A 20,771-nucleotide genomic window follows, 5' to 3' on the forward strand; every position below is an offset into this window, starting at 1 on the left:
ATTTACGGAAACAACGTTGATGATCTATTGTGAAATACCCTAGTGTAACGGCTGGATAATTTTAGAGAGTTTTCAAAATGGCTGCCTTTTTGTGAAAAGTCAGTGTAGTTGTTATTTTTCTTCTGTAAAGTATACATTATGAAACGCTGAAATCTTGTGTTTACGTTTCATCAACGAATTGTGATAAGGATTGTGTTTACAAAGCCCATGATTGATTTTTACTGAAAGCGACAGTGTTTTTGATTTTATTGCTTGATGATCTTTGTGCCGTTTCAGTGTAGATTCAATCTGCAACTTTTGAACCAGAAACTGCACTTTTCTTGAATTTTGCTTGCAATAAAAGCAAATTTTGAAGTTGCCAGTAATTGAATTTAATTTTGTTGTATGTGTAGACGTGGTAAGAGTTCTGCCCGTTCCCCACCCCAATCAAAAACAAGAATTACAAACTGACATGCGTATCTAACCCAAAATATACATTCAGTAAACTAGAACAAGTATAAAAAAAACAAGTCAGTAAACTTATTTCAGTGTTGGAATATTACACAGGGGTAGGCAGAAATATACTATGTAAAAGGTACGAGTGGAACTGTTTCCGAAGTTTTAAAGTGTCTCTGCTGATCACACATTTGGCTTATGCTTTACTTTCAAAAGTGTCATGCTAGTAAATAACTCTCACTTTTGACTTGAAACATTGTAAGAGCCGACAAGAAAGGTTTGTTTAAGAATGTGTGCTTTTTGGCTTGTAAATTGTGTTATGCAAGCAGACTTCTGTAAAGTGAGTGTTATGCATCACAATGTCGGCGTCAGATTATACTGGGAAATGTTGTGATCATCAAATTAGAGAATCCATCACCTTTTTGTGTATAACTTCTAAATGCCATGAAAAGAGAAAGATATTATGCTACTTATTTGCAGGTGGTTTTGCAAAAAGAAGAAAATGTGAACATCCTTCCAGCATGAAGTTATTGAGTCTTTGATTTGATTGTGATAAAAACCATAGATATGGCGACCAAACGGCCGGCAGATGATTCATCTGGGTCAGCAGGACCTGCTGCCAAGAAAGCTTTGACCAGAATAGAACCTCTCAAGATTGGTCCAATATCAAATCTGGTAGGATTACATTGTGAATTTTATAGCATCCGTGATTATATTGTGCCAGAGTCACTCCCTAAACATGCCCAAAGTGTTGATTATTACCTTGTTGAAAGAGTTTCAGATTTTATTTGAATAAATATCACTATGGTCAGACAAAAGTATCTGTGACAGTGACAAGCCATTCTTACAACATATAGGGGTCATTGAATGGACAGTCATAATTTGGTTTAGTGTTAAAGTATACATGGTCTTGATAATATACTTGATAAATATTGAGACTTTCGAAATATGTCAGCTGTGTGATTTCTTTGGAAGAAAAGCAGTCTTTTGAACAATGTTGTTTTTGCCTTGTAAATAATATGTCTCAGAATCTAACTGTTATCAAATCATGACATTTTTGCTGTATTTTGGACTAGTGCACTCATCATCGATGCGTTTTGTGGTCTTGTCGATTAGAAAGTACAATCTATATGGCAGAATTACTCAAATTACTGAAAACAATGTTGATGCAAGTGGAATTTTTTTCAGGAGGAACTTGATCTGAAAGTTTTGGTTTTTCAAAATAAGAAGTTAGCTGAAAGAATTGAACAACGTAAGCGTGCAGAAAGTGAACTACACAAAAGGATTGAACAGCTGGAAAACCGACAACGTACTGATGATGCTGTACTTATGATAGTTAACAGATACTGGAATCAGGTGAGGTTTAATATCAAGTGTTATCATGGTAATGTTCTAGCAGTGTTCCAGTTAAACTAATAACAGATAACTAACTCAAAGGGACTGATAGAATTAAAGCGATTCTGACCTTTTTGCCATAGATGGATTATCTTTTGTGGAAGACCAGTATCATGTATTATTTGTAACATTAGTGTCACATCACATGATCAGTCTTTTATAAATATTATGGCATCAGATCAGGGTAGCGTTGTCTATGATATTAGTCAGATCTTAAAGTGCATAAACTTGCATTTCCCCTTACATGTGAAATGAGTGTGTGATGTGTGTATGTACCACAGATAAGTTAATATGCAGCACAACCCTTGCATGGAATAACTCATGGTCTCTATTGTGTAATTTTGTGCGGATTGTGAAAGTTAATCCAAGAATGTATTTTGGGCCAATGTACTCAATATTGGAATAATAATATCTGTCTGTCTGCTAAAGTTTTCTTCATTGTGAATGTTCATGGTTTGTTTTATGCTCTTTGACCAAAATATGCAGCAGCTGACCATTACCAAATACACAGTTATGTAGTCAAATTCGTTATCATAAATATAATCATGTTTAGTACAGATGTTATATATTCACACTGTTAGTGTATTCATTATCATGTGTCTTCCTTCTCAGAGGAAACATGACAGTTTCTTAGGGACAATCGACAACTGATTATGCAACAATCAAGTTCTTAGTTGTCCTATACATTTCTGATCCCTTGTGTTCAGCATCTTGGGTGATGAGATTCAATGACCCATGCTGTTGCTCAATATATTATTCACTTGATGTAGGAGGCATCTAATGGGATTAGATGCCACGTGTTGGCACGTCTTTGTATCCATTACATCAATGGTAATGTAATTGATCGCTTTATTGTCTGGCCCAGACTCAATCATTTACAAACTGGTGCCATATAGACTAGAATATTGCTGAGTGCGGCAGAGAATCATATCCACTCACTCACAATTCACATGATGGTCATGTTTTAACTTGAATGGTTACAGGCCACCAGTATAATGTTGCAATATTGCTCACTGTGGCCTTTAACATCAAACTGTTGTTCCTAATGTTTCAATGGAGTTACCTTTCTTAACATGAGAATTCCCTATACATGTTTTCAGCTTGATGAAGATGCACGTGTGTTGCTGCAGAGATTTGATGCTGAGACAGCTGATGAAAATGAGACAAAAAGTATGAACACATTTACGAAATCAGGGTTTTACCTTGACTTACAAAAGTGGGAGTTCCCTAAATGACTACGTTTACAGGTCCTTACTGGTATTATGAGGGTAGTGTGTTGTGTAGTGTACGCAAACTTGGATTGACACACAACTACTGATGTAATAATGTCTGTAGATTTCAGTAGTTGGAACCGCAAACTGAGTAGCGTGACAGGACTGCCAATGTACGTTGTAACAATTTGAAGATTTGCAGCACACTTTTCCTTCTATAATTGGGAACCAATATCTTGAAGTGAAGTATATCAATTACAAACTGTTTCTTTAGCACTTAAAGCAAACAGTGCATGTATAGCAAGATCGTTATTAGAATTCGTTTCTAGACTTCTCAGAGGCAAAGAGATTTGAATTGAAATTCTCAATTTTTGACAATTACAATGCCTTTCGTATCACAAAATAAAATTTGGGACAGTATTATGATATGTTTCCCAGTTTAAAAGCCAAGGCATTAGCATGGAAATCTTAGATGAATTCCTGGGGTTTTTTTAACTTCTAGTATTGTGACGACCAAGAGCTATTCAAGGATATAGAAGTTGTGGTATAAACCCTAGTATAGCTGGCAGACCATCCTGAATTGTTAGACTGTTCGTAGTGTCATTTCGAAAGTCTGATGTGATATGCTGAACCTACATTACATACAGCCTTGCATTCAGATAAGACACGCCAAGATGCCTATTTAAGTCCAGTTTAGTCATTATTGTTACGACCCCATGAAGGTCCGGGTAAAAATTGATCTTCAGTAACCCATGCTTGTCGTAAGAGGCAACGAACGGGATTGGATGGTCAGGCTAGCTGACCTGTTTGACACATGTCATTGTATCCCAGTTGTATAGAACAATGCTCATCCTGTTCATCACTGAATTGTCTGGTCCTGACTCGATTATTTACAGGCTGTCGGAGTTTTGTTGTGGGTAGCATTGAACAACAATCAATTTGTCTATCAATCAATCACTCTGTTTCCGAAAATTCAATTCCTTATCTTACTATGAGGGTAAAGCATGCCTTTGTTAAAATGGAAATATTGCATCAATTTTTGGATGTGTACAAAATGTTAAAAAGGATGGGAAAAACAACTTATCCCTGTATCAGCATATTTGCTTCCTCCCCACAGATGAGAGCGATGAAACGACAGCATTTCTTGCACTGCTGTCAACGTGGGACAAGCAGGAGCTGGAAGAAAAGCTGAGTCAGAGGGTGGAGTTCTCGAAGCGAGCCATCGGCAAATTGCTCCAGGCTTTCGACCGACTGCTACAGAGGAACGAGAAGCTTCACAAGGTCCTGGAGAACAAGGCTGAGAAGGACAAGGAAGATTTGCTGGGGGTCGTGGTGAAGCCAGCCAAGGATTCAGACCATGAAGATGAAGAGAAGGGTAGGGCTTGCTTATTTAGTGTTTAAATTAGATATCAGTCTGACAGATTTGTTAAGTTGGTGAAAATGGAATGTGGACACACGTATTAGACATTTATCAGCAAGGTCACCATGTCCAGCCTCCTGACTCATTCTATGCTTTGTTTGACAGTCTAAGTTAGTGGGGCAGGTGTGAGTTTGAATCCTCATGGAAGCCACTATGTATTCAGTGTTAGGAGTAGAGTAGTCGTCTAGGAGAATAACAGTGTTCGAATCAGTTGAGATACCCAAACCAAAATATTTCACCACTCAGCATAAGCTGATTTATTTGGTATTTTTCCTTAATGTTACTTCATTGATATTTGTTATTCCCCCACCACAAAGTGGGAGGGGGATATAGGTTTAAGCATCCAACCTTCCATCTGAGATGATGGAGACAGATTTTCTCAGATATTGTTATAGATAGGGGATCCAGATTTGGTATGTGTTTGCAGGACAGGAATGCCTAGGTGGAGTTTAAAACAAAACGTGAAACAATTTGTTACAGAGCTATGGCCCTTGTCATACATTCTTGACTTAGTGCACAGTGTCCCTAATGGGGACAGATTTTCTCAGAAACCATTATAGATGGGGAATCCACATTTGGTATGTGGTTTCAGGACATCAATGTCTTGATGGAGTTTGAAAAAGGAAACTGTGATACAATTTGTTACAGAGTTATGGCCCTTGTCATACATTTCTATACTTAGTGCACAGTGTCTCTAATGATACACTGATATTATCAAGGTCCAGGTTAGCAAGGGTTATGTGTCTGTACAGGCGATGACAAATCTGACGGGGACAAGAAGGATGAGGAAGATGGGAAGGAAGACGAGACACAGAAGAAGCTGGCGGAGATTGAGAGTATGGTGAAGGAGGAGCTGGACCACTTGCGGAAGGAAAACAAACAGCTGCACAACCTTGTCACCAGCCTCCATCAGCGTCACCATGAACATACACTCAAAGTAAGTTACCAATGTGTGGATTTAGTTGTGTGATAGCATCGTGGTCAAGGCATTTGCTCACCATGCTGAAGACCCAGGTTTGAATCCCTATGTGGGCATAATTTGTGAAGCCCATTTCTGTTAAACTTACTCACTCACTCCCTCACTCACTCACTCACTCCCTCACTTGACGGTTAAATTGTGTACAAAAAAACCCATAAAGACTTGATAGTTTGAAAAACAAACTCATATATATATGATTGAGGGTATAAAATGTGTGGAATTATTTTACTCACTACACCAAGTTCAATCAAATCAGTGTACCTTCTGTACACCAGTTGATTTAAAATCAGTTTCCTTATCACAGTTTGTGAATTGGCGAAATGCATAACAAGGTGAACCACAGCTGATTCAGTTTGAACAGTGTTATTTCTGTCACCTGTTGTAGATCTCAGAGCTTCAAGATCAGGTGACAGCGTCCGAGACTGAGATTGCGGAGATGAAGAACAAGGTGGATGATCTGGAATATCAGTTTGAGAGAGCAGATCAGCGGTGTGAGAAACTGGATCGACATTTGTCAGAGGCCTTCTCCAAGCTGAGGAACTATGAGGAGACGACTGGAGCCATCACTGTGGAGGGAATCAAGAGTATTGGGGGAGTTTCCAAAACCAGGGTATGTTGTCACTGAAATATGGCAGTTGTTGCAAATGTTCACTGATAAAACTTTTAGCTTGTGGCTTTGAGTGCGAGCTAATTACCATTTGCTGTTTTTGCTGCATTTCTTGGTCAAGAGTTGTGTCCCTTGATAGTGTTTGGCTCAACTGACCATGTTCTCTGTAGTTGTGAATGTAAGGTGTGTTGCTAGCCAAAAATTGCTTAGAGTAAGCAAGTGAATCGCTTATTCTGGACTTGTAACAGCTGGAAGCGTTTATCGTTGTTCCAAAAAAGGCGGAGCGATTACCGCTTGCTCATCTGGCACTAATAAAGAGCGTATTAGGAGAGTCTCAATGACAGGTGATGAATTTATGATTGTTGATGACTACAGTTAACCTGTGGAACAAACTGTGGTTGCTGGAATATAAGTTGGGTTTTTTTTTGTCAGTTTGGCAGCCGAACAGTTTTGTTCAGCCTTCAAATTCAAATTTCCTAAGCCACCATTTTGGTTTGAAAACAAAGTGACCTCATCCAGCAATTGATGCGATTGCAAGTGGCTGAAAGTTAGTGCTTCATTGTCAATCAAATCCCTGTACATCGCTTGCAAGCGATTGGTTGTTTGCAGTGTACCTTCGCTTTGTCTGCTCCTTTCAAAGGCTTATAAGTTTCATCTCAGTGCTAAGGTTGAAAGACCTGTATCACCATTAGCTGATCTCCCTTACTGGACTGACATGATATAACCCAATCCTTCGAAAGCAATGTGAAATGCAGCAAACTCTCTGGGTAATATATTGGATTAGTTATCTGATTAAATGTGTCCTGGAAGTATGAATGATGTTCGATTGAATTTGTAGTGATAGGTGCAGATCATTTGATGCTATGTGTTGTGATATCAGTGGCTTCTTTGACCAAGTGGTTGTGATATCAGCAGTTTGATTGACCAGGTCTGTAGTGATGTCATAGCTTGTTTGACCAGATGTGTTATGGTATCAGCAGCTTGTTTGACCAAGTGTATTGTGATATCAGCAGCTTGTTTGACTGAGTGTATCATTGTGATATCAGTGGCTTGTGTGACCAAGTGCGTTGTGATTTCAGCAGTTTGATTGACCAGGTCTGTAGTGATGTCATAGCTTGTTTGACCAGATGTGTTATGGTATCAGCAGCTTGTTTGACCAAGTGTATTGTGATATCAGCAGCTTGTTTGACTGAGTGTATCATTGTGATATCAGTGGCTTGTGTGACCAAGTGCGTTGTGATTTCAGCAGTTTGATTGACCAGGTCTGTAGTGATGTCATAGCTTGTTTGACCAGATGTGTTATGGTATCAGCAGTTTTGTTTGACCGAGTGTATTGTGATATTTGCAGCTTGTTTGACTAAGTGTGTTGTGATATCAGTCGCTTGTTTGGCTAGGTATGTTGTCATGTTTGCAGCTGGATGAGATCCTGTCGGAGCTGGAGGAACAGCGAGAGCTGGCCACCAACCGCCTGACTGAGCTGGAAAAACTCAACAAGGATCACCAGGAGGCCTGCAAAGAAGTGGAGAAACTTAAGATGGATGTAAGAGCTTCTGGTCTTTCAACTTATAACTTTGTTCAGCAGAACTCTGTTATTTATTACCTGTTTAACAGGGTGAGACTGGTGTGAAGACTGCTTCATTTTGATTTTGTTCTTGTATTTGTCATTTAGTGTCAACAAAACAGGCTATGTTAATATTTGATTTATCACTGGTGAAATCCAGTTTCTAGCATTTGCTTGGATGATACGATCAGTGAGAGCTGAGGATTTGAAAGAGGAGTTAGACACAACAGTGTTAAAGTGTATTGTTTTCAGTCATTAGTGTATTGTTGGAAGGCGGGTAAAACTTTGCTCACTCCTTGTAAGAGTCCAGTATTGCAGTTCCAGAGTCTGTGTCTTCTGTTACAGCTTCAGCACCTGCCCGAGACAGTCATCATCGAGACGACGGAGTACAAATGTCTTCAATCGCAGTTCTCTGTGCTGTACAATGAGAGCATGGCCATCAGAACACAGCTGGAGGACGTGCGCAACCAGCTTCAGAACAACAAGAATGGGCATCTGCGTCACATCGAGCAGATGGAGGTATGTGACGCTGTAGTACAGGGATTTCACCTGGTATTTGAGGTCTGATATTTTGGGTTGTATTTGAGGCCAGTTTGGTAGAAGCTGTGTTAAATGTGATAATTACTGAGGGATGTATTATTTGAATGGTATCCTTCATGAAGGTTTTTGTTTTGTGGAGGGTTGTGTTTTATGGAGAGTTGTGTTATGTGGAGGTTCATGTAGCAGAGTGATTATCAAGCATGTGATGTATGGAGAGTAGTGTCATGTTGGGGGTTGTGTTGTATGGTGGGTTGTTATGAGAAGTGTTGTTATGTGGAGGGTTGTGTTATATTGAGGTGCATGTTGCAGATTGGACTAGTATGCCATGTGATACATGGAGGGTTGTGTTATATGGACAGTTGTGTAATGAGGAGGGTAGTGTTATATGGATTGCTGTGTCATATGAAGGATTGTGTTATGAGGAGGATGGTGTTATGTGGAGGGCAGCTTTACATCAGGGGTTGTGTTACGTGTTATGTGAAGGGTGGTGTTACATGAAGTGTTGTGTTATATGAAGGGTGGATTTACATGGAGTATTGTGTTATATGGAGGGTGGTGTTATATGGAGGGTGGTATTATGAGGAGTTGTGTTATATGGAGATTGGTAATATATGAAGGGTGCTGTTATTTGGAGTGTTGTTTATGTGGAGATTGGTGTTATATGAAGGGTGGTGTTAAATGGAGGTTCTTGTTACAGAGTGATGAGCTAGCGTGCCAGAAGAAGCTGAGGACAGAGATGATACAGCTGGAAGACATGCTGGCACAGCTGAGGAAGGAGTATGAGATGCTGAGGATTGAGTTCGAACAGACTCTTGCAGCTAATGAACAGACAGGTATGGTTCACTCAGATCGCTCCATGGGGATCCCAGCAACCCATAATAGTCACCCAAATTACTTGGTGGTCTATTAATATACCAGAGTCTTGATTACTGGATTTTCTGGTCCATACTTCATTATTTACGGACAACCATCATATAGTTGGAGAGTTGCTGAGGGCAAAGAAAGAAGGAAAGAAACTTCTAATGACCACAGGTTACTAATAAGTACATGGCATCATCAACCGTCATGTCTCATTGGTCTTTTGTTCACTTGCAGAAAATTGAATAAGACAATATGCAAGCAAAAGCATGCTGGTCATGTTACTGGTAAAACAAAAGCCATCAAAACACATTAACTACTTTACAGGCACCATCAACCGGGAGATGCGGAATCTGATCCAGTCCCTCCAGAACCACAACCAGCAGCTCAAGATGGAGTCTGCCAGGTACAAGCGCAGGTTGAAGGAGACGCAGGTGGAGAATGCCAGGGTAAGGATACATGATTTGTACATTGGTGGTTGATGTGACTTTCATAGACAGGCTCAAACTGATCCAAACATGCAGCTTGAAACTAAACTCACTGTAATAGAAATGGATTAGTAGATATGTGTATCTACTGTGTGGCATCATCTCGTGTAAATATTTTCATGATGATTTTACACTGGCTGCTGTCTTTCAGTTAAAAGCTGAAGGTTCCGGGTCAACGTCGTCAACCCCCTCATTGTCGTCTGACACGAAGGAGATCAAGGAGGAAGCCCCAGTGACAACACCGCCAGCCACCATCAAGCTGGAACCGGAGCTGCTGCCGGTAAAGAAAGAGGAGGATTTATCAGATGACATGGCAGAGTACCGAGAGAAGGGCAAGACAGACTCCGAGGTTATCAAGGAACTCCGTGCACAGCTCAAGTAGGTGCACAGATGAGAATTACAGAAAAAACATTGGGATGCAATGAGTTGTCCATCTCGTGTGAATAAATGGGGAGCCCAAGGGAAGGGGCTCACTGCTTCCACTCATGAGGGATAATATGTTGTTAAAGTTTCAAGATTATTCTATATAATTACTGACATTTTCAAATGAAAATGAAGAGAAAGATGAACACAATGTCACCACTACAGATAAAATCGTTAAAGGAAGCCTGTTGGTCTTATTGCACTGATAACCATTTTGTGTTGTCTCAAACAATGTCAATTATTTTACTTGGCAGTTAGGCACTATGCAGTAGTAAGTCTACAACTGACCAGCTGACTTCGGTAATCCTTAAAAGCACATTACCTTTTGTGGAAGAGAAAATGCCAAGTGTATTCCAAGTTTTAGATTCTCCATCAAATTTGATGTTGGAGACTATAGTTACTCATATGAAAGAGGGTTTTATGTTTACCAGTATACACATCATGTTTATTAGGCACCACAGAGGAGTTGTGTCCTTTATATGGAAATTTGAAATAAACATTTGACCAGGTGGTCAGACTAGCTAGCTTCCTTGACATATGTCATTGCATCTCAGTTACATAGATTGATGCTCATGCCGATGATCACTGGATTGTCTGGTCCAGACTCTATTATTTACAGACCGCTGCGTTATGGCAATGACATTAGCATACAAACCAGCAACCTTACAAATTGTCAATTTTAGTTTTGTTTAGGGAACAGGCTGTATCTGAGTAATGAAAAGGGAAGTTATATATCATTAAGGTAGCTCCAAGTGATTCAGTGTGGTATATGTGTACAGGAAGGCCCAGGACAGTCAGAAGGAGCTGAAGTTGCTGCTGGACATGTACAAGAGTGCACCCAAGGAGCAGCGAGACAAGGTCATGGTACGTGGTCTCGTTGACATAGTTCGCCAATATGGAAGCTGTGTTACATGATTGTTGCTAGAAAACACCTTTAGAACAGGCTTAATATTAAGTAAAATGAAATAAAGCTGGTCTTGTTGCTTGTCAGCAACCTTTCATATGTTTGATTCCCCTCATGGGTACATTATGTGAAGCCCATCCTACTTGATAATACGGGAATATTGCTAAAAGTAATGTAAAACCAAACTCACTCTGTCATTTTGATACCTACAGCGCCAGTACCAAAGAATGGCGTTGCAGTTGATGTCCTCTCTACCAATGTATGTGTCCATGTGATAGGCTTTCAGCTGATGGAGGGGATGTAGAGTAGCCAAGTGGTTAAAGTGTTCACTTGACACACCGAAGACCTGGGTTCGGTACTTCAAATGGGTACAATGTGTGAAGCCCAATTCTGGTGTACCCCACTGTGATACTGCTGGAATACTGCTATAATTGTTGTAAAAAGTCACTCACTCTCTCACTCACTCACTCACTCACTCTCATTCACGCATGTTCAGCTGATGGCTTCAGAGAAGAAGTCTCGTCAGGAGATGGAAGAGATACGGGCACAGATCAAGAAGATGCAGGAGGCAGAAAAGAAGGAGAAGAGGAAGCTGGCCGAGGAAGATGCCATCAGAAAGATCAGGAAGAATGAGGAGACGATCTTGGAACTCCAGAAAAACCTGGCATCTCAGAAACAGGTAGGCCACTTGAAGATGTTTGATTGAAATGGTTCCTTTAGGCACTTTGCAGGAGAATCTGTATAATAGATGGTTAACAGTCTTATACAGTGGAACCTGTCAAAACCAGCATCTGTCCAATCTGGCAAGTTGTCAACACTGGAAGAAAATCTCGGTCCCAACTGTGTCTTGTAGATTTATCATCAGCTCTACAATCCGGACAATTGCCAAAACCGGATTATTTCTTCAGTTCGAAGGAGTGCCGGTTTAGACAGCTTCCACTGTACTATTTTAGGGAATACTCTAGATGACTTCACATCCTCTATTCAGGACCAACTTTGTCATCGCTGAACAAAGTAGACAGGATGTTTCATGAATCTGAAAACCAAGTATGTTTGGAAGTGTGTAGCACAGAAGTTAATTAAACTCAGTATTGGTTTACAAAATTTCACAAAACTTCATAGAGAACATTGGTCCTCATGTAATCATATTGCACTTCTACATGCAAATGAAAGTTTAAATGCAAAGTGTCTCTGCTTCTCAGAGAGAAGAGGCCTTGCTGAATGACCTTGAGGTCACTGGGCAGGCATTTGAGGACATGCAGGAACAAAACACACGCCTCCTGCAGCAGCTCCGGGAGAAGGACGATGCCAACTTCAAACTGATGTCAGAGGTAACATGACTGTGTGTCTTATCTCATAGTGAGTGAGTGAATGATGCATAGTGTCTGTGTAAATATGTAAGTCTGAACCAAGCACCCTTGTGGGTTAAACTTAGATGTCTAGTGCTCGAATTATTGATAACTGCAGGGTGTTTGGAGCAGCCTGGTGGTTAAAAGGGCCTGTTTGTGACACTGAAGAGATGGGTTTGATTCCCCATATGGGCACATTGTGTGTAGCCCATTATCAGAGATGCCAACCCCTACAAGTTTATCGTAGTCGCTACGAATTTAAACTTCAAACTACGCCAATACGATTCCAATGGATATCCTACGAAATTTAAATGAAATGCATTAAAATTCAGATATGTAGACAAAAACATATATTTTCAACGATGAAAAACATTTTCTGAATTCATGTACCTTCCATTCATCATATTTAATGACATATTTGAACTGGAAGGATTGCAAGTAATAAACGTAATTATGGCGAAGTTGATTTCAATACCTTTGCAATTCGACACATTTAGTTCCGGACAAAATAATTTAAGTGACCATAATATCCTTCATTTTTTTCGCAGAATCCATCATGATTTTGTTTATTTAGTTAACTGCTAATTTTATCGTCAAACTACTCATTTTGAACGTTAAAACTACTGGTACTATTTGCAACACTTTCGGATCGGCATCTCTGCATTATTCATCTCCCCTGCCATGATATTGCTGGTATATTGCTAACAGCGACATAAAACCATACTCACTATTGACAATTGGTCTGTCAATCAATCAATCTCGCTTCTGTCAGCAATTATCACTGGGCTCGGGAGACGAATAGATATTCATTAAAACTGAAACATCAAATAAAACTTGAAGAATTATGTTGTATTATTGTATAATTTAAATCAACACATCAATACATAAATCACACAATAATCTCATTCATCTCTCCTGTACCACTCGTAGCGGATCAAGTCAAACCAGATCCAGAAGCTGCTGAGGGAGGAGAAGGACATCCTGGTAGAGCAGGTGTCGACACTGCAGCTGCAGGTGGAGGCGCAGAATGAGGTGGTGCGCAAGCTAGAGGAGAAGGAACGCATACTGCAGAACAACTTGTCTACAGTTGAGAAGGAGCTCAGGTAAAAGATGGCACCCAACATTTGTTTGTATGTTTGTTTGTCTGTTTTTTTCTTTCTTTCTTTGTCTAGGCAAATGGGATACAGTGTCGTTCATCAAGTCAGCAAGTCTGACCACACAATCTTGTTCATTGCGTCTTACGAGAATCATGGTCTGCTTGAGAGCAATTGCTGTAATACTGCTAAGTGCTCCGTGAAACAATAAACAAAATAGCTCGAATATTACTCATTGAAGCCTGAGTCAACATCCACTCATTGAAGATTGACCATGCCCTGTTCTGTCTGTCTGTCTCTATAGCTTGACCCAGCAGGCGATGGAGATGCACAAAAGAAAGGCAGTTGAGAGTTCCCAGACAGCTGCTGACCTCAAGCTCCACCTGGACAAGTACCAGTCCCAACTCAAGGAAGCCCAGGTTGCCGTGGCTGAGAAGACAGGTGCTCTGGAACAGGAGGCATACAAGTATAAGAGAACTCAGGTTTGCAGTCTTTACTCTCTTCTGAATGTAAGTCCTGTATGTGATGTTAGTATGTCAAGTGCTTTGTACACCAGGATGCATAAACACTCACGCATGCACTCGCGCACGTGCGCGTGCACGCTCACACACACGCACGCACACACACACACACACACACACACACAGGGAAAGAGAGAGAATAACGTTATTTCTGGAGATTTATTAGAGGGACAGACGTTGCAAATACCATTTCACAGGGGATTAAATATACGTCAGATTGAAACAAAAACATTGTAGAGCAATAAAGTCAATACTTATCCAACTTCATCTTAAATTGAATGTTGTGTTGTGTGCAGGAAGAGATAGCCAAGCTTCAGCGTAAGCTTGAGAGGAGTAAGAAGATAGAGATGGCCGGGGCTGCTGATGAGGTGCTATTGGAAGAGATCAAGGAATATAAGGTAGGGATACGCATGTACTTTTGACTGTTGTCACTCTGGTGGACCAACTGATCAGCATGCCAGGGTAGTACTAGGGTAAAATAGATCCCCTCAGTACCTAGATGTTACACTGCTGGAGGAGATCAAAGAATATAAGGTTGGGACACGTGTGACTGTTGTCACTCTCATGGACCAACTTGTGGAGATACCAGGGTAAAATAGGTCCCCTCAGTACCTAGATGTTACACTGCTGGAGGAGATCAAAGAATATAAGGTTGGGACACGTGTGACTGTTGTCACTCTCATGGACCAACTTGTGGAGATACCAGGGTAGAATAGGTCCCCTCAGTACCTAGATGTTATGCCAGCCCAGGTTTATCTGGGATGTCATGTGCCCTTTCCACAACTTAGGATTTGTTTCTTGTATTTTAACATTATTCATGATGACCGACATTTTTTATGGATTTAAGGTTCTTTATTCTTTCCCACACCTCATTACAGATCTTTTCATGAGGTGAAGTGATGGTGATCCTGATGAACTGTGTTGTAATGATCCCGAAACATGTGAGAAAGAGAGTAGGACCCGTGATGGTCCCGGGGTAGAATAGGCCTTCAGCAACCCGTGGAAGGGTCATTCACATTGTACATGCAATGTCATCATCACCCCTCCAGCCATGAATAATGAATGGTCCCTAAGTTAGAGAATGTCACATTACAATAATATATTTCCTTGTGTTTCAGGAACAGCTGACCTGCCCCTCTTGCAAAGTTAACCGGAAAGATGCAGTGCTCACTAAATGTTTCCATGTATTCTGTCTGGAGTGTTTGCGAACTCGCTACGAAACCCGACAGCGGAAATGTCCAAAGTGCAATGCTGGATTTGGAGCCAATGACTTCCACAGACTGTATTTGACTTGATGGAGCAGTGTGCTGCTCAGGAGATGACTTCATGTCAGACTTGTCACAGGTTAAATCATTGTCCAAACTTCATGGGTTTGTCTCCACTCTGTTCCTCCATCACCAATCAGCACATGGTCTTGTGGGAGTTTACGGTTTGAATAGTCAGCTAGCAGTCTGTGCAAGTCAAAGCAAAAGACCAGGGCCATTATGCTCTTAAAACTTGTAGGCCCAAGCATTCTTAACTTATGTCATAGACAATGTGTTAAGAATGGACTGAAGACGCTTCTAGGGCTACAAACATTTCAGGAAGAGCTTGCCAGATGTATTGTGCACTTGGTTGATAGCGTATCATCATCCTGATTCCTACAGTATCAATCATTCGATTGTCTCATCTGGATATTATTATCTATTGATAGATAATGTAGATACAATATTGCTGAGTTGGGAGTTAAGTAACAAACACATCCATACAGCATCAATGTGGAGAGATGGTGATGCAGATGTGTTTGTAATATTATGGGGTTTTAGCTCTAGTCACAAACAGGGGGCCCTGCAGACCCCTAGTTAATAGTTTTAACGGTCCTTGAATGCCATATGAAGGTCCTGTGATTACCGATATAGAGAACTGTATGTCTGGATAATTTCTTTATAGCCAGGAATAAATCCTTGATCATGTGGACTGATTGGTGCAGTGATGCACATAACTGCTCTGAGAGAAACAACCAAGCACAAGCAGAGTTACAGATGTTTTGTGGGCACAGTGAATAATATTGTGTGTTCATCTGGTTCAGTGAATGTTATATCTGCGTACATTCTCGACATCTGTGTGTACTGGATGCACATTTGTGTGTTGCATAAAAACCCTGTATTATCTGTTATGTATGATTATACAGGTAAGGACATGCACCATGACAAATAAACCTTTCCTGTAGATACTGAAGGAATGTTCAGAGTACATGCCCCTGGGGCTAGGACACATCTTGCAGGTTACATGTTACTGATGTGCAGGGATTGGGAAAGGCAGGGACCATTGACCATTTTGCACATTAGAAGGAAAAATGGCCAATTAAAATTTGGAAGTTTACTATTGATACAAGGGCAGTGGTCCACTCAAAATTCAGGAAATGGCTAATAATCCTGAAAATGGCCCCTTGTCAAAGTTCTCTTTCCCAATCTCTGGATCTGACTAAGCTATTGCTGATTTCCCTGTAGATGAAAAAGTGTGTGAAATGAGCCAAAATCTCAGCCAGACATCAGGGCTGGTAACTTCAAAATGTTACCAGCCCAAATTGGGTTTAACCAGACCAGACACCAAGATATGGTCAGTTACTCAGATGTATGGAACATCTGAAATTTTTATCAGACCATCAGGCTCTCCTGTCAGACAATCTAGACCGTCCACCAGAAATCTATCCCGTCTTGGATAGTCTGAGTGGCCTTATTTGATACACCGGATGAAACATTGCTGCAGTTTGATACGTTAGTAAAGTGATCTCATGCATCAGCAGGAGATGGAGAAACAGATTATACAAACAGTGATGAGGGCAATGAGGTTATGATCGTAGCAAAGGTTCATCACCAATGACACAAACATTTTGCCATCCTCTGTTATCCAGGGTGTATTATATTCTGTTTATCATAATCATCAATACAGCCATCATGGTATGGACCGAACAGTGCTGCAGCTATGGTTGTAGTCTTATATCAGTGACTTGTTCAGAACAGCAACAGTCAAGTGAAATCAATTATTTTTATTCATTTTGAGGAAAGTTATTTACAGCAGAGACAGACATGTGATCATTAACCAAGCGAGTGAGCTTGGTCATGTCAACATTACCTTTCTTCCAGCAGTAATCCAATAGGGGGCCTCAAAAAATGGGATTCACAAGTTTGACCTTTGTTGGATATAAACACATGCTTCGGCAGGACAAGTGAACGCTATCACCTGTATGTGTAATAGCCACTGGCTCGCTAGCATGTGGCCAGCAAAATTCCAGTCAGGCCAGTTCTCCTCAGTCACTGGTCCGACTAACCAGTGAATTTTCATAGGGTCATTTTGTAAATATATCACTCTCTCCAAACTGATAAGTTATAATACAAGATTATGACCTGATGAAAATGTTAGTAAATCATATTAGATAATGATGAATGCCATGTCATGCCAACAGTATCTTATTCTCATCTATTTTTGTAATCTTTTGCCTAGTTTCTATATTAAATTTTTAGCCTAGTGAATTATTTTGTGGGATAATACCTTTCAGGCATAGCTAGCCCGACTGGGTAGCTTAATTTTGAAACAATATTGTACATTGACTATAACGACAAAGCTACCGCACCTTAACCACGTAAATATTGAACCTGTGAATGTGTCCGGGGCATTATCATCATCACCTGATACACAACTGATACATTAAACCTGTCTATTAAACACAACAATGATTCATGTAATAAGTTCTGTATATTCAAGTCAAGTCACTCGAGTGAGTGAGTGAGTTTAGTTCACACCACTTGTAGCAACCGGAGGGAACACCACTGACAGGCTTCACACTTTGTACCCATGAGAGGCATCGAACCCGGGTCTTTGACGTGACAAGTGAACACTTTATCCAGTAACCCTAGCCCCATTTATACTTATCAAACATTCAGAGGAAACTAATACATTGGATAGTGGAGGATGGCTATTTCTAATGCTTTTATCAGATAGTCATCATTAAACATTGTTCCATTACATCTTATGTTACAATTGTTTGTGAAGCATATCAAAAGTGATTAAATTCAATTTCCATCAGATAACTGTGTATGGTGGCTTTAGAAGCTTTGACTGTCATAAGTTCTGTGTAATCAACCTGAATTAACCATATTAGTATTAGCACAGATGTTAGATCTCACTGTTAATAGCATTTATCGTATTCAGGTACTAATAGCATCATTTCATTAAGTTATTTGAGTATATACAAGCTGATACATTTCCAGTACAGAATCATATGGATATAAATACTACTACAATATTTATGTTTCAATCGATGCTTATTGTGCCAGGTAAAGTTGTGAGGGAGGACACGATGACATGGAAGAAGGCCTATGTGGGACACCCAATAACATTTATGTGACGAGATTCATTTCTTTGTTTTGACACATTTCATCATGAGGTGTTTCTCATTCCTATCATGTGCTGGTGTCTTCAATTTCATTGTATTTTGGACTCTAGTGATGTATTCTGGAATGATGCCATTCATATCTTGATAGTAATGTTACTCTAGGCTCTTAACTTGTGTACAAGAGCTGTTTTCCTTGCCTAAGGAAATGCTTGAATTTGGTTTGAGAAACATTGAACATTACTTAAAGAAGTGTTTTACAAGTCATTTGTATAGTTCCACAATACAGTGCACTCTGTCCAACTCGAACTCTGTCTTTCTCGCATTGCTGTCTATATCGGACTGAACGTACAGTCCCAACCTAATCCTTCTTTATAGGAAATGTCTGTGTAACTCAGACTGCTGTCTAATTCAGACTTTTTAGTTGGTCCCAAGCCATTCCGAATTAGACAGAGTGCACTGTACTATCCTTATCAATGTGGGTATTTTAAGGGTTCGAAAATAGAACGAAGTGGGACCTACATTCCTTTACTCATTCAATGCATTTGGGATACAATGATACTATTCACCAAATCCCAATCCCGTACAGCGATTGTCATGATCATGACTGCAGGATTGTCTGGTCCAAACTTGATTATTCACAGACTGTCGCCATATAGCTGGAATATTGCTGAGTGCTGTGTTAAACAATACACCAACGTAGACGTCAATGGGTTGATAACAGACAATATGATTGAATTGACAACAGCCTCCTCAAAGCAATTGTAACAGTATGATATCGTAATGCTATAGGTTACTGTAGGCATATGAATGTTGCATAGCTTACATTTTGTGGATTAGGGTCCTGTTTATCAAGTTGAGACCGAAAACCTAATCCTGACAGGCTTTAGAAATATGTTCAAATTCTTGAAGGATGTAGCTTTGAAACATGAGCCCTTTTTTGTAGATATTTGAAGGTGATGAAAAGATTGTTGACAAGACAGAAAGTTCAATCAATTTTTCTAGTAATGTACAGATTGTTAGTGTGTGAATTCTGTCATCACCTATAGTTGGGTTTTACTCATTCAAGCATTGAATCACTTTATCGTCAATGCCTTTGAAATGTTTGTTACACAAGATGGTTTTTAAGATTAAGCCAATAGAGATATAATTTATCATCCAAAGTTCACATTCACAGAAGATAGTGAAAGATAAAATTGTATCACAGTGCATAAGAGATAATGGTGATAATTGTGATGGCTCCCATGGCATAAGCCAGTTCTAGGCACCATTTTCATGTCATCAATTCGCACCAAAGCATATATACTGAACAGAAATAGAAATACGAGTTTCAAAAAATGAAAGTAAGCGTTGATGTTTATATCTTTCATTATAATCAATAACAAAAAAACCCAGTTGTTTCTTTTGCTGTTCAGTATATTGTGATAAAGAGATGTAGCTCAGCTCTATTCTCTTTGCCATTTAAGCATGTCACCTCTTTTTACACACTGTCATTGTTAACAAGTTGAAACAGAAGAAGAATGAGTTTGGATCAGAACAGAATCTCAACTTTGTGTCTTTCGATGTCAGTTTTTTAAACTTTCATGACTTGGGTTGACAGATGTGATGTCAAGAGACACTCAGGTGAGATTTTCTCAGTTTATGTAGAAAGTGAGTTTGATTCGGATTCTGAGTGGAATGCTTGTACCTATTATCACAATCATCGCCTTAACTGTATCATGTGTGTTACATAAGGATGTTTGTACACAAATATGACCTGCTAGACTTAGTATCTGTGAGGCGTATCGTGTGTCATGTACCATGTGTGTAAGAAAGCGTGGAAGGCGATTGCATGCTGTGAACATCTTGTCTTAATGATATTCATCGACTGTCATCACAATAAACCAATACTTAAAGATATGGATTTGATTATTTTCTGACTTTCAGATCAGGAGTTATTTTATTTGGCTTGCTGATAATTATTATTATAAAACACTGGAAATGGGATCTAGTGTAGATATAAAATGTTTCAGTATGATTGATCGTAACTGTGCCGAAAACAATGGAAAGTGCCTAATATCCAATAGTGACACTAGTATGTATTTTTACCCCAGTCAGTAGATTGGTACAAGTGTGAGTTACCAAAACGTTAAATCAAATGACCATCTCATTTTTTAATGATTCATTCTTTAAAGGTGCCAATTTCTGACTTGCTGGTTAATGTGCCTGGTTTCACAGGTCTGAGTTTGATGCACATGAGGGGAAGAGCATCCAAGTTATGAGAGGGTTACCTTGTCTAAAGTCACGGCAAAACTGTATGAGTATGGTGTAATGAATACAATTTAAATGCCATTTAGAAATATTCGTTTATATTTGGGATTACACTTTCTCAGTCAGCAGTGGGGTTCACAAGGTATGTGATCTAGACTATCAGTTGTCTCCCTTCCATTCATCTGGATGAGTGGGGTTGATGGCTGACTTTGTATGTTGGCGATTAGGTACATAACTGAGCACAATTTTGCGCCAGGTACTCAGCAACATGTTTATGCTTGTATGGTCACATTTGCTGACTTGGTTGATGTTTCTAGTCACCCTTGTGTAGTTTGAGTGAGTTCAGCTTTACACCACCATCAGC

The 20,771-nt window shown here is 39.8% G+C and overlaps 1 protein-coding gene across 1 annotated transcript; it reads left to right on the top strand.

Annotated features, from left to right (window-relative positions):
• The first annotated feature begins 53 nt into the window (after window positions 1–53).
• Window positions 54–16,002, top strand: LOC137299202 (E3 ubiquitin-protein ligase Bre1-like). Its single transcript, XM_067831790.1, has 19 exons — window positions 54–98; window positions 916–1,110; window positions 1,624–1,791; window positions 2,931–3,000; window positions 4,159–4,416; window positions 5,214–5,398; window positions 5,826–6,050; window positions 7,462–7,587; window positions 7,954–8,127; window positions 8,846–8,981; window positions 9,334–9,455; window positions 9,646–9,872; window positions 10,697–10,781; window positions 11,318–11,500; window positions 12,024–12,152; window positions 13,101–13,273; window positions 13,569–13,746; window positions 14,082–14,183; window positions 14,904–16,002. Exons 2-19 carry the CDS (start codon window positions 1,003–1,005, stop codon window positions 15,078–15,080), a joined length of 2,826 nt encoding a protein of 941 aa, XP_067687891.1. The 5' UTR covers window positions 54–98; window positions 916–1,002; the 3' UTR covers window positions 15,081–16,002.
• The last annotated feature ends 4,769 nt before the right edge of the window (window positions 16,003–20,771 follow it).

Source organism: Haliotis asinina, chromosome 1 (genome assembly GCF_037392515.1).
Source record: "Haliotis asinina isolate JCU_RB_2024 chromosome 1, JCU_Hal_asi_v2, whole genome shotgun sequence".
In the NCBI taxonomy this organism is placed as follows: Eukaryota; Metazoa; Mollusca; class Gastropoda; order Lepetellida; family Haliotidae; genus Haliotis; species Haliotis asinina.